This window comes from Leptonotus elevatus, chromosome 10 (genome assembly GCF_054856555.1).
Source record: "Leptonotus elevatus isolate MCC_2025b chromosome 10, RoL_Lele_1.0, whole genome shotgun sequence".
Taxonomy (NCBI): Eukaryota; Metazoa; Chordata; class Actinopteri; order Syngnathiformes; family Syngnathidae; genus Leptonotus; species Leptonotus elevatus.
This window is the reverse complement of record NC_141248.1, coordinates 16994733-17007777: the sequence shown is the minus strand read 5'-3', so window position 1 is coordinate 17007777 and position 13045 is coordinate 16994733. Positions and strand designations below refer to the sequence as shown.

Genomic DNA, 13045 nt, shown 5'->3' with positions numbered 1-13045 from the left:
AGACAAAAAAAATTAATAGTAATTTTGCAGTATTTTTAAGAATAAAGTTGCAATATAATTTGAACTGAATTTTTGGAGAATAAAGTTTAAATATTACAGGAATTTCCTAGTAATTTGGGAGAATTAAGTTTTACAAGAAAAAAACTTTTGGAAATTTCTTTTAAAATGATTACACTGTATAATTTTACAATAAATAGTAATTTTATCAAGACACAATTTCATGAGAGAAAAAAAACACATATTTGAAATGGATAAATATGACAAAGACACATGGAAAATAAATTTGAGTTGTGTAAAACATTTATGAGAATAAAACTTAATCGACTCTTCTGAGAATAAATTATAAATACTAAAATTATGCTAAGAGAAAAAAATAAACAGTCATATAACAATTTTACATAAAACAGTGGTTTAACGAGTCAAGTGCATTGTGATTTTACAATAAGTTTTTCACCACAAAGTCATTTGTAAGAATAAAAAACTATTTTCTGAAAACAAAGTCAAAATATAAAACATTCTGCTGAGAATTCCAGCTATATAATATATAATATTATGAAAGTAAAGTGGTAACTTCAAAATAACTATTGTTAGTGTATAGTATTAATTTGATGAGACTCATTTAACCCAATGAAAAACAGTTTCCTCCACAAGTCTGACATGTACTTTCTTCACTCGGCCACAAGTGGTCACTGCAACATTACAAAACCGAAGCAACTTTTGGCATTGCAGAGTCATTCTATAACTTTTATTTACAGAGGAAAAAGAGCTTGAACGTTCATCTCACATCACCTGCCATCCTCATCATCAACTATCCAAACACACACACGGCGGCACATTTTCATGCAGCTTCCCTTCGACATCGTGCTGAACATCATGAGCAGCAGATGTGTCGAGCAAATGGCAGAATTTGTCAGTGTGATTGATGAATACAAAGTGATAAAGACGTTGATGATGACTATGCAAATGTCATGTGAGAGAGTTAACACCTGAAGTTGTTGCAAAAAGAGCACAGATTGGCTATCTACATAAACACGTAATCATCTTGCACTGAGTGTTTTGTTAACAAGGGGAAACTAATGAATAATAATAATGCAATTTATGAGATTGGTTTGCGCCTGTTTGTCAAAGTTCTTACTCCCTGTCTTTATTCCGTATTGGTACGGTTAACATGTATTCCACGCAAAAAAGTAAAACATCTAAAATAATACACGCACACGAACGGTACAACTCCACTCATGGAACTGCTGGTATTTCTATGGCAACTCCCCCCAAGAGAGCATGTTAACTATATCCATCATACTTACAAAAACAGATTTGTCAAACCCATTGGGACATTATGTTCATGATGGGAACAAGAACAATCTCCCTTTACAGCGATACTAATGTTCAAAAGAAAGGCTAAACTATACCCAGTGAATACCAAATTGCAACGACCGTGACACAGCAATGACATAGGAATGAAAAATCTCATATATTACAAATATCTTTTCTGAAGTGAGTCTTTTTTGTTTGCAAAATGACGGCATTTTCTAAAAAGTGGCATTTCTTTCTCTATTCTCGACTTGGAATATTTTTTAACCGTCATTTATTCTAGTTTTATTACAGGAAAGTCTCTTTACACTTGTATTGTTCATGTAAAATGCTGATTATTGTCATCAAATTCATAAAAGGACCAATTTTACCAAGTACAAATTACATATGTTGAAAAATTATAATACAGCAATTGTGGTTTTATGAAAAGTGTACAAAAAAAAGAAAGAAAAGAATGTCAGGATATGTCTTATAACAGGTAAGTACTTTTACTTCATTCTAGTTTTATTTGGTATCATTAATTTAGCCTCACACGTTCCTTGTAAAATTGACTATTCTCACAAGAATACACTCTTATAGAAATTATCATTTTATTCTCTTTATTTACTTTTTTGTTAGATTGTCCTGAAATTGTGAAGTAGATATTGTCATCTCTCTTTTTTTATTCGATTCATGAAATATTACAACTTCATCAGGACTTACTACTTAACTTGCATTTACACTTGCTTACATTTACCACTACCTCGATAGTTAAAGTGGAAGTCATCCTTAAACATTTCTTGACAATAATATGTTATATGTGACCTCACTAGTCTAAACATGACATTTGGATTAATATTAAATTTTTTGGAATATGACTTATGAAGCAAAATCCATCCGTTTTTATCCATCTCAACATCCATACAACATATTATTGTTAAAAAAAATTGGGGGGGTTGACTTCCTCTTTAAGTTTTAAGAGGTCAAGTTTAGAGTGAAGGCTTTCATTTTTGGAGGTATCACTGTTTTCGTGAAAGTGGTTGCGTCAAAAGTACTGTAGAACTGCACTGCATCATCATTAAGTGTGTATGCAGCTATATTAGAGGCATATTAGAGCAATGTGCTTTGTTGATTTAACTTGATGTGGAGGAACAGTGTGTCCTCGTTACCTGATGCGGAACAAGGCCAAGTGAGGTGGGAGGTTCGTTCATTCGGTCATCGCTGCTGCTGGCCACTGCGTAGCCTCTGCAAGGGGAGGGGGCCGCGGGGGCACACAAGGTGACATCCTTCATATAAATGCCATGCGGGGATGATGAGCAATTTGGATCTAATAAAATACTGCGAAAAGCGGCACTAACGAACAAAAGATCATGAACCCTTGCAGAGCGACGATGCATCAGAAAAGTAAAAACCACACATTAAGAAAGTTGAATTTTTGAGCTGTAATGAGTAACCATGGCTACAAGGCAAAAACCTCATGGCAGTGCAGCCATGGAGTTTAAGTTTAGCAATCAAAGCTTTTTATCCAAAAGAAGCAATGTGACAACTAATAATATGTCAAGTCAAAAAATAATAATGTTGCTTTAGCACACCACATATGCATTTAAACCCAAGATACAATAGCATTGTAATTTACCACAGTAATTGCAACTAAGACCTTTTAACTGATTCACTGCCATTGACGGCTATAGACGTCAAAAATTCATTTGAACTATTTCTATTAGTTTAACATTTTTCCAACTTTTGTTAACAAGAGTATGAAAACCTAGACATAAAAAAAAAAATATATATATATATAATATTTTAATTTTTCTTTTTTTTTTAAGAAAAGATTATTAAAAATTAGGGGCGTCAGGCGATTAAAATTTGTAATTGTGATTAATCGCATGACTCACGGTTAATCACAAATGTATTGTACATTTAGAACAGATATAAAGTGTGTGATTAATTGTAAGTTAACTAGTAAAGTCATGCGATTAATTATGATTTTTTTTTTAATTATCGCCTGACGCCACTAATTTTTTTATAATATTTTCTTAAAAAAAGAAAAGATTATAAAAAAATACAATAATTAAAAAAAATAAAAAAGAAGAAGAAAAGATTATTAAAAATTCAGGCAATTAAATGTTTTCGTAATTAATGGTATGACTTCACTAGTTACTTCAAAATTAATCATAAATGTTATATCTGTTCTAAATGTAAAACAAATTCCACCCAGGTTTTCATACTCAACAACAAAAACTTAACAAAAGTGGAAAACATTTTAAACTAATAGAGATAGTTCTAATGAATTTTTGACATCTATAGCCGTCAATGGCAGAGAATGAGATAAGGACTATGATCAATTTTAAGACCTCCCATTCACTAAAAGTGACCACACGGAGTAGGCCATATGGGCCTAAAACGTCATCTGTCAATATGCGAAGAGATTTTGTGCTGGCTGTGTATATTTAGATACATAGCTTTATTGTCTGTTCCAGGTAAAAACAGAAATGTTTTTTGGTTCATATTACTATTATCCATCCATTCATTACATATACTGTTCATATATTTTTAGGCTGTATCACATCCAAACTCCTAATGGTAAGACTGTCGCCCTGACAGTTCTGAGGCTTGAAGTTTGAATCTCGGCTGTGCCCTCTCAATGTGGAGATTGCATGTTCTCCTCTGACTCAAGTGCCATTTTATGAACCGTTTTTTTTAACAACATTTAATATTTGTAATATCATTTACTTTACTACAATATCGACACGTTCTTATTTCGTACGAGCGATTCAGCATTAAACAGGCCACTTTTATTAACACATGGCCGTCATCACTTCCAACTCAAGTCAGGATAATGTTGCTGTGGTAACTGCTCACCCTTCACTGTGTTGCAAAATGGACACCATCATCTCCACCGCCAGGGCGCCAGCAATCATGGCCAGTCCCGGTCGGCTTACAGTGCACTGCTGGTCCAGAGTCCGATCCCGGGTAGACTGTTGGAAAAAACAACAACAATAATATTGGTAGGTTAAATGCTGCTTTCCTGTCATTGTTTCTATTAGATTTTACATCTATGCCATTGACATTGTGATTTCCTATGAATGTGGAAGTGATCATTTGAAAATGTAAACACTTGCGGAGACTTATAGAAATAAAGTGTTGCATAATGATACGTTTCCTGAATGACTAGAAATTATGTGAAAAAGGTAATGTATGGTTCCTATAATGAATGCGACCTCACCAGTTAATCAGGATAGTTACCACCATGTACAACATAAAATGCAAGTACACACAGATTGACGAGTAGTCCCCCACACTTTGAAAAGCAAAAATGCATGATTTTAGATGAATCTATTGCAAAATAGAGAACTGTATCCAGCATTTAGCATGAGTGCTGGGCGATATGGCCCAAAAATAAAATATCATTCATTCAGGACGATTACGATTTTAATCTTATAAATTCAAACATTTAATGGTTTAATTTATTCAAAAATAATTCCTGTTCAAAATGTTCAGACAATAATAATATATACTGATTCCAAATCAGTTTGAACAAACATAGCATTCATAGTTTGTCCTTAAATGCCACAATTAAGGAGTTGGTAACTATTGTAAACATGTCTCGTAAACCACCCATCCAGCATTCTGACACTTGTGCAAAATTATAACACAAAAATATTTTGATGTAATGGAACATAAGAACAACTTTTACCAATCCAAAAGACAACATTTGATTTCACGATGTAGCAGATTTACAGCGATCCGATTTTTAAAATGACGATGTATCAAATTGATTCGATTTATTGCCCAGCCCTATTTAGCGTTAAGGCTCTTTAACTGATATAGCAGAGAACAGAGAGCTGCAGAATGACTGTTACAATTGAGTGCAACCTTCAACACCAAACGAGAAAGATGACTCATAATTATTCAAACATTGTGTGGGAGGAAAAGACAAAAGCAATGCATCCGAGGTGCAAAAAGTAAAAAAGGTGAAGAATTTCTGTGAGGTTTTCCAACTTCACAATAGGATGTTATTTTTGAAAAGCATATCACGACTACATATGGTGGTGATAATAAGCCTGCACAGAAAAATGCTTTTGTGTCGCTGCTCTGCGGGTCGAACTACCTGTGGGCTGTCAATTTTCAAATAACACAATGTGTTTGTGTTTAAATTAAAACAGCTGTAAGTCAAGGTCAATGAACGGTGTGTTTTGAGGACTGGCAGAATAAAAGAGCTTGTCTGTCAAGCCATTGGAGATTTGTAATAGAGTCGCCTCATTATTGGCAACAACATTGACTATTATTATTACCACTTCAATCCTTTAAAGATTCTTAGGGACATTTTGTGCTATTGAGTTTCTTCTTATTATTATTATCAAGCCATTTTTGCTGTGTTGAATGAATACAGGTTGAATTTTCCAGAAGAACCAGACAAGCATTTGCCCCACAAAGTGTAATAGCATTCATAGCATTTATTGTTTTCTGGAAGGATTGCTACTGACAAGTGCGTCACTATTTATATTGAATAATGATGCACATGTAAAGAGAAAGCAAGTGAAAATGTTGTCATTAGGAAAATCAAGTGAGGATATTCAAATGAGTACATATGCAGTATGTGCTGCGGGTTCTTACATCTCCTGGTGCCACGACGTCGTTGCAGAAGTAGCAGCCTAGCTTGTGTCCGGGAATGTTGGCGAATAGGGAGGACGCGGGGACGGTGGACGCCGAGCCGGCTGGCGTGGAGGACGAAGAGGATGCGGATGAACAGGAAGGGGAGGAGTCCGCGTCTCCGCAGACATTTGGGCGAGCTTTCTTCAGGCCGTGGCGCATCACCACGAATGTGTCGAAGCCCAGAGCGGCGTTGACCACCAGCTTGCAAAAGAGATGGACAACAATTTGTGAAGCAGTTTAGAATGTGCAGTTGAGGTCAAATGTTTACATATGTTCATTATTGCCACAAATACATGAATTTGTGGATTTTAATTCGTTATTTGGAGTGTTTTTCCAGGCTGGAAACAGAATTGTATCCTAATTATAATTTTATTTTTAATTTAAAAGAATTGGGTGCACAAGTTCAAAATCATTTTGGATTTGGGTTGACAAGTTCATTTTTCTTGGGGCATGCCAGATGAATGCACTAAGGATCAATTCTTGAAAATATGCGAACACTTTGAAATTGACATTCTAGACAGCTGTTAAGCTATCATGACATTACACGCGTAATGTTCCATCCTTACCTTCCTCTTACTACCTGCGATCACGGTGGGCAGCCAGCGGCTCTCTCTCGTGTCCATTAGCAAGAAGACCACATCGTGTTCCGAAATGAGCTTCTCCAGCTGCTCCACATCCTTCTGGGCCTGTGCCAGAGTGGCTTGGGAGAAATTCACCGGGTGGCCCGGCATGGGAACGCTCATGTTGAAGCCCTCTGCATTCTGACCGGATGAAAGATGGAAAAGCGAGGAAGAGGCAGAGTGATTCAACATGTAACAAGCTGTGTTCATTCCATTTTCATGCATTTGAGATTGGGCATATTTTAGCCATCATGATGACATGGTTAAACCTGGATTTGGACTTAAAGTTGGATGGAAATGACACCAATGATCGCTTTTATGTGTTTTTGTGGGAATAGTGATGACAAAATAGGTGATAACCATGGAACTTAGTAGGGGTGTGCCCAAAAAAATCGATTCTCATTTAGTACGATTCAGAATCGATTTTAAATGTCCCAAAATAAATTGTATTTAAATTATTTTATAATGTCTTGCCTTTGTCTGTGTGTGCCTTTATTTGGAGCGCTGTTCATGTTGTACCCAATTGGCCACTTAGGGGCAGTGTGGTTCCACGCGGTCATACACTGTTAAGTTGTAGCCACATTAGAGAGTAGAAGGAAAAAGTCACAATCAAGCTTTTCCAATAAAAGTAAAAGTGCAATGTGGAGCCGTTCTTTTGACTGATAAAAGTGCCGCGAGTAGCGCGCTAATTAGCAGTAGATCATTACAATTCCTTGCACATCTATAGATTGAAAGCAAAAATCATTGTCAATCAAATCATTTTGAATGAAAAATCGTTCATAATCGAAAATCGATTCTGAATCGGATCGCACGCCCAAAAAAAATCGGAATCGAATCGTGAGACATTCAAAGATTCTCACCCCTCGAACCCAGTACTATGATCAATGCAAATAATTAACACATCTTAATAATTCCAGACCTAACTTAGCTAAAAATTGCCAAGTAACAGTATCGCTTTAAGAACACCTGCCTGTTACCTCGCCATTAAGTGTCTTTTGTCAGCCTTCAAAGGGATAATAGTTTCAGTAATAGCTCATTTTTGTTTTAGGGTTAACCTCTCTTTAAGTACTTAAAACATTGCCTTAGATATGAATTAAATGTTTACCACAAAATAAAAAAGACAAACATTGAAATATATATATATATTTTTAAATGTTCACATTGTAGAACAATGTAATATAGCAATCTTGAGTATTTTAGTAGGCATACAAGACCAAAAATAAACAAATTGCCCAATAGGGAATAATGAAAACATCTCTGCTGTACAACTGTTCCCAGTGTGCCAATCTACATCGATAGACCCAATAGGACGGCAAAGTGAAATGTCACGGGTTAGTCTCCACTTCAAAGATAAAGGATGGTATAAATGTATAGTGTGATCAGCCGCATCTTAACCAGAAGAAATGTCACTCTGACAGACTCATTCATCTTGAGTGGGAAGCTATTAAGCCTTACACTTCAATCTCACTCTGACACAAGTGCCGCAAAACTTTCAGAGGCGGCCGAATGCTACATTTCAAGTACCCCGGGGATCATTCTGGATCATCTGGGGAGATGAAATAGATCTCTTGCTGCCGGCAACCACTCACATTGTCAAATGCTTTAATATGTAACTATTATATGTACTTCACCCACTCTAAAATGCCCGGTTTTGGCGGTGGTGACTGTCCCGTCTCATCATGTCACTCGCACCCACACGAGTGCAGCTTTGTGTTATCATGGTGACTAATCCTGGTCAAGTTTGGTAGTCAATACAAAAGGAGGTTATAAAATTGAACCGTTACTTGAGCGTCATGCCACTTGGCGCTATTGTTTTGGAGTTTACTTTAGTTGTGTATGGACTTGGTAAACTGTTTCCTTCAGATCGTTTTGGAATCTGTGTAGAACTTTGCAAATGTTTTGTTTGTAAATGGTACTGTTAGAGACAGTCCTATTAAATACTTGTAAACATCTATAAATAGTCGAAGAGGGAGGGAGAAGCCCTTTTTTGTTGATCCTTTGTTCTCCTGTGTTACTTTTTGGAGGTAGGTTAGTTGCTTGTCATTCATTTACTTTATTTCTACTTAGGCGTGCTTTTGTTTATGTTGGCATTTTTCTCCATGTGAAGCAAATAAAATGCTCCTTATGAATTGATTCCTTTGGTGTTGCTGGCCTTACGGTATGCACGTGTCCAAGGTTCCCCTAGACGTGACATGAGTCGGGAATTTCAGAACTTGCTTGGCTAAAACTTTTGAAATACTTGGCTTTGACTCAGTATAAAAAAAAAAAAGGACTTGACTGAGTTGAACTACATGACAAGTCATGAGTCAGAGTGCTTTCTTGGCAACCCATTGCATCCTTTGTAACGCAATGTGCTAAGGCCAAGAAACACATACAGCACTGTATTAAAGAAGGAGTTTTAAAGATCATTACATTTTTAATTCAGTGATTATGTTTTTGATAAAATTGGGAAAAAGAGACTGGAAACATGACAGGTTTGTAAGAGACAGCAACTATGGCATCTTACTTCAAAGGTCAGTATGAAACCCCAAAAGAAGGGAACCTATGTTAGCTTCACAGTTTAACTCACCAACAGCTGGTCAAACATCACCTAAGCTTTGTCAGTTATGCATTTCATTGAGAAGTTAATAAAAAGACATTCGTGCTTCCGCCATACTTAATATGGCAGCTCTGCCCCAAGTCAATACACGTCATAAAGCGACAACCTCGACCACTTAAAAAATGTACTTTGTTAATGACACTCATTTACTGTATAACCTTTTATAGATACAACACGCAGGCACCAAAAACAATGTATGTAATTTTAACCTGACTGAACTCACCACACCAGGAAATATTTTGTTGAGTCGCTCAACAGCAGCATTGGCTTTGGCCTGTCCTCCTCCGAGACAGTCTTCAAACTCATAGAGAGGCTGCCGCACCGGATTGGAGTAGGAGATCTTTGCATTGTCCACAAAGGTGATGTGTCTTACTCCCCATCCCTAACATAGGCAAAGTAAAAATGTGTATTTACTTTTTTTAAGAACTACTTCCATCTATTTCAGACTCACCATCAGAGTCCTGGCCACATTGCAGCCCAGCGTTCCAGCTCCCAGTAGAAGACACTTGGTGCTGACTACCTTGTCCAGGTCCAGTGAAGGGACCAGCCTCCATCGCATCAGTTTCAGGTTGAGATCGACTGATGACTCTGCAAGTCTGGAAAAGAAAGCTACCACAATTCCTATTCTCGTCTAGCGGGTGGGATGTTTTTTTGTTTTTGTTTTTTTGCACTACCTACCTTTTGGGATCCATACATTCACTGAGGTTGACCATTCGGGGTCCCATTGCTCCCTTGGCATTCTTTTCCCAACCAACACTTTTAGGACATGCTGTGTGAACATAAACAAAAGTGAAATAAACAAGATTTACTTGTACATGTGACAAAGAGAAAGTATGAAGGTTGGCAAATGCTAATGAGACTTTCATTCCATTACGTTATTAAGAGCCAATTATTAAGCTTTCGCGAAGAGAGGCAGATGAGGTCAAACCAAGCCGCCTCATCTGCACTCATCAAAAAGCTTCACAGATCAGTGTGCCGCCGTTCCCCTCCCGCTATTATCATTTAATCAGCAGTTCATCCCTTATTCAACAGATATGAAGGAAGAGAAGCGGAAAGTCAAGCAGGACAGAGGGTTCACGTCAGTTAAGACAACTACACATGCATAAAAAGCTCCCCAAGAAATGAATTCAAGCAGGACGAAGAGGTCAGATCAGTTACGACGTGCATGAAGACAACCACGCATAAACAACCCAACTAATGCATTCAAGCAAGATGGAGAGTTAAAATCTGTTAGGAAGGATATGCATGAAGACAATCGCAAATGCATAAATATTATTATTCTAATAAAAAAGGCAAGCAGAACAAACGGTTTATATTTACATAATTTAAGACACACATAAAGACAACCACTGCCCCCGAGGAAAGATTACCAGAGTCGGATGGGAGTTCGGGTAGTTGGACGTGAAAAATTATGCTGTGCTGAATGGAGCGGCTTCCCTGCAGGGTTCTGTCCCTGAAACACAGCACCTCCACCGTGTCCACCTTTGCACCCCTAAAACACAAAATAAATACATCATTAATGTGTTTATACGATATGATCTTACACAAGCGTGAAATGAATGAATACAAAAAATCCTCACACATACAGAAACCGACTGAGGTATTATCCAAACAAGTTCCCATAGCAACGCATTTCCCCTAATATGGCACTGAATAGCCGCATTCAGATGACAACACTCAAATTATAGTGAAAACAACTTGGCACAAGTGAGACATTTCTCCCATCAGCAGAATCAACAATTAACAGTGTGGTTTGGGAGACGCAGGACAAAATAGATGATGTTTGCTTTGGCTCAAAAGTGTCTGTGAGAACAGAACAATTATGAGGTTGATCAAGGGGGGGCAATTTTTGAGGTGGAAACAATGTTGCTGTTGCGCTGCTGGCTTGTGATGATTCCTAAATTGCATCTGTTACAGCAATTCAAAAAAAAAAAAAAACTTAAAAATCATGCGGCCACAAAAAAAAAAAATACAATTTGTAGAGTTCAACCAAAAAGAGACTTTAGTTCAGTCAGCAGCTAAAGATGAACTCCAGGTTACCTTTGAGAGGTACCAAAATGGAACCAAATACATTTCTTTCAGGGGTATTCCAAGGCTAATTAGCTGCATTTGTTTATTTTACTTGTATCCTTATTATACAGTAGCTAACACTCGTATGACAGTGAAGAATGCGAAAATGCTACTTAAACCAGGAATGAATTAAGTCATTATTTCATTAAGTCAGTTGAGAGTGTTTACCACTGGCTTGCTAAGAGGGCCAGTAGATTCCTCAGAGGCCATCCTGGATGTTGAGACAGAGTACACGGGTCATATACACCCACGGCGACCTAAAAGAAAAAATCCTATTAACATGATTGTCCATAGTTTTCCATGTCAGAATGAAAGTGTGCTCCAGGGCTCCCCCTACAGTACTTTTTAACCATGACCGCAATTCAGCATATGTCAATAATAAATAAAAATAAAAATGAATGTTAGCACTGACAGTGTGTTACAATCGAGGTCGACCAGGATGCTGTTCTCCAACAGTGTGCCATAAACGTGATTGTGAAGCTGTTATTTGGGGCAAAATGATTACATAATGCTGCTGTGAAAAGAAACAAAATGTTACACAAACCTTTTGCGAGTCAGGGAAGAATTTCCTCCACTCTGCTAATTGGGCCAACTCAACGGCATCATCTGTGTACTTCATTAGGAAATAGGGAACTGCAGTGGTCCCGCCTTTGGTACACAGGCCATCGTAGGCCTCCTGCAAAGCCGAGATCTGAGGCAGGGACAATTAGAGGCCATGAATAAATGAGAAAACTTGCTTTGACGTATGGTGATAAGATTTAATGAACACCCCTGATGCTCCAGGTATATAGATATCCAACTTGAAAAGGGTAATCATGAATAACTTATACTTCTTAATATCCACCATTTAACAAAGCATAATGAAATGTAATGCATTACTACTCTATCCAGGAATTATTGATTTCTTTAATATCTCCTTAATTAAAACCAATGAGCAGAGGCTGTATTGTACTGCCCAAGGCCTCAGTGCCATTTGTATCTATTATTTGAGGACACTCAAATAAAAATGAATACAAATTTAGCTTAGAGTCTTCTAGATGAAGGCACGTTAAAGAACCAGTAGAGTGAATTCAGATATTTGTTTCTAAAACACATTTAATATGTTTGAAAATAACTGTTGAAAACCGATGCAAAGTTACTTTTTCATTGCAAGGCGCATTTTCTGCCACTACAGCGTGCAGTTGGCTAGCCAGCAAACTATGTCTAGAACTCAAAAAATGCATCTTTCTTGGGTGCCATGCTTTACAGAAAACAAAAAAAGGTCTCCATGTTTTTGTTGTTGTTGGTATTTTAAAGCCTGAGCCAAGTTTCATTTCTATTTGGCAGCTTTGTTAACAACACTCTTATTTACACTTTACAGGGACTTTAAGATTTTTAAGAATCAATATTGGGTTTTAATGTTTCAAATACAATAGGTCATGAATTTTTTTCAATCAAATATCTTAGTAAGAAATAGTAATAATGCAAGTGCTGATATATAATGTTGATAATTCCAAAATGTTTTGCTATATGTTCTGTTATTGTGATGTCACCACAGAAGGGCACCGGCAATGGCACAGATGAACAGTGTGATAAGCACAGAACCGGAAATGAAATTCAGTGTGGTGCAAAAAATATTCTGGGTGATTGTAGAACTTGTGCACCGTATAATTACACACAAGAAATGTTACCAAGCCCATTCATACCAACCTGCTTTGCTGTAAAAACAGTCTCCAGGACGCAAGGCTCCTTTACAATCTTTATCCCCTCCGGGAAGCAGAGAGCAGGGAAGCAGAACCAGTAGTAGAAATGGTACTTCTTCAAATCCTAA

The 13045-nt window shown here is 37.1% G+C and overlaps 1 protein-coding gene across 2 annotated transcripts in view; it reads right to left on the bottom strand.

Moving 5' to 3' along the window:
• Positions 1 to 13045, bottom strand: part of atg7 (ATG7 autophagy related 7 homolog (S. cerevisiae)) — a 40847-nt gene that overhangs the window by 25281 nt on the left and 2521 nt on the right. For both annotated transcript variants that reach the window (XM_086086921.1, XM_086086920.1), the window contains exons 6-16: positions 12925 to 13041; positions 11780 to 11926; positions 11404 to 11492; positions 10536 to 10657; positions 9844 to 9934; positions 9617 to 9761; positions 9389 to 9547; positions 6513 to 6707; positions 5908 to 6147; positions 4153 to 4268; positions 2460 to 2535 (exon numbers count right to left, since the gene is read on the bottom strand). In XM_086086921.1, coding sequence (XP_085943047.1) covers positions 2460 to 2535; positions 4153 to 4268; positions 5908 to 6147; positions 6513 to 6707; positions 9389 to 9547; positions 9617 to 9761; positions 9844 to 9934; positions 10536 to 10657; positions 11404 to 11492; positions 11780 to 11926; positions 12925 to 13041 — 1497 coding nt within the window. The remainder of the gene's footprint in view (positions 1 to 2459; positions 2536 to 4152; positions 4269 to 5907; positions 6148 to 6512; positions 6708 to 9388; positions 9548 to 9616; positions 9762 to 9843; positions 9935 to 10535; positions 10658 to 11403; positions 11493 to 11779; positions 11927 to 12924; positions 13042 to 13045) is intronic.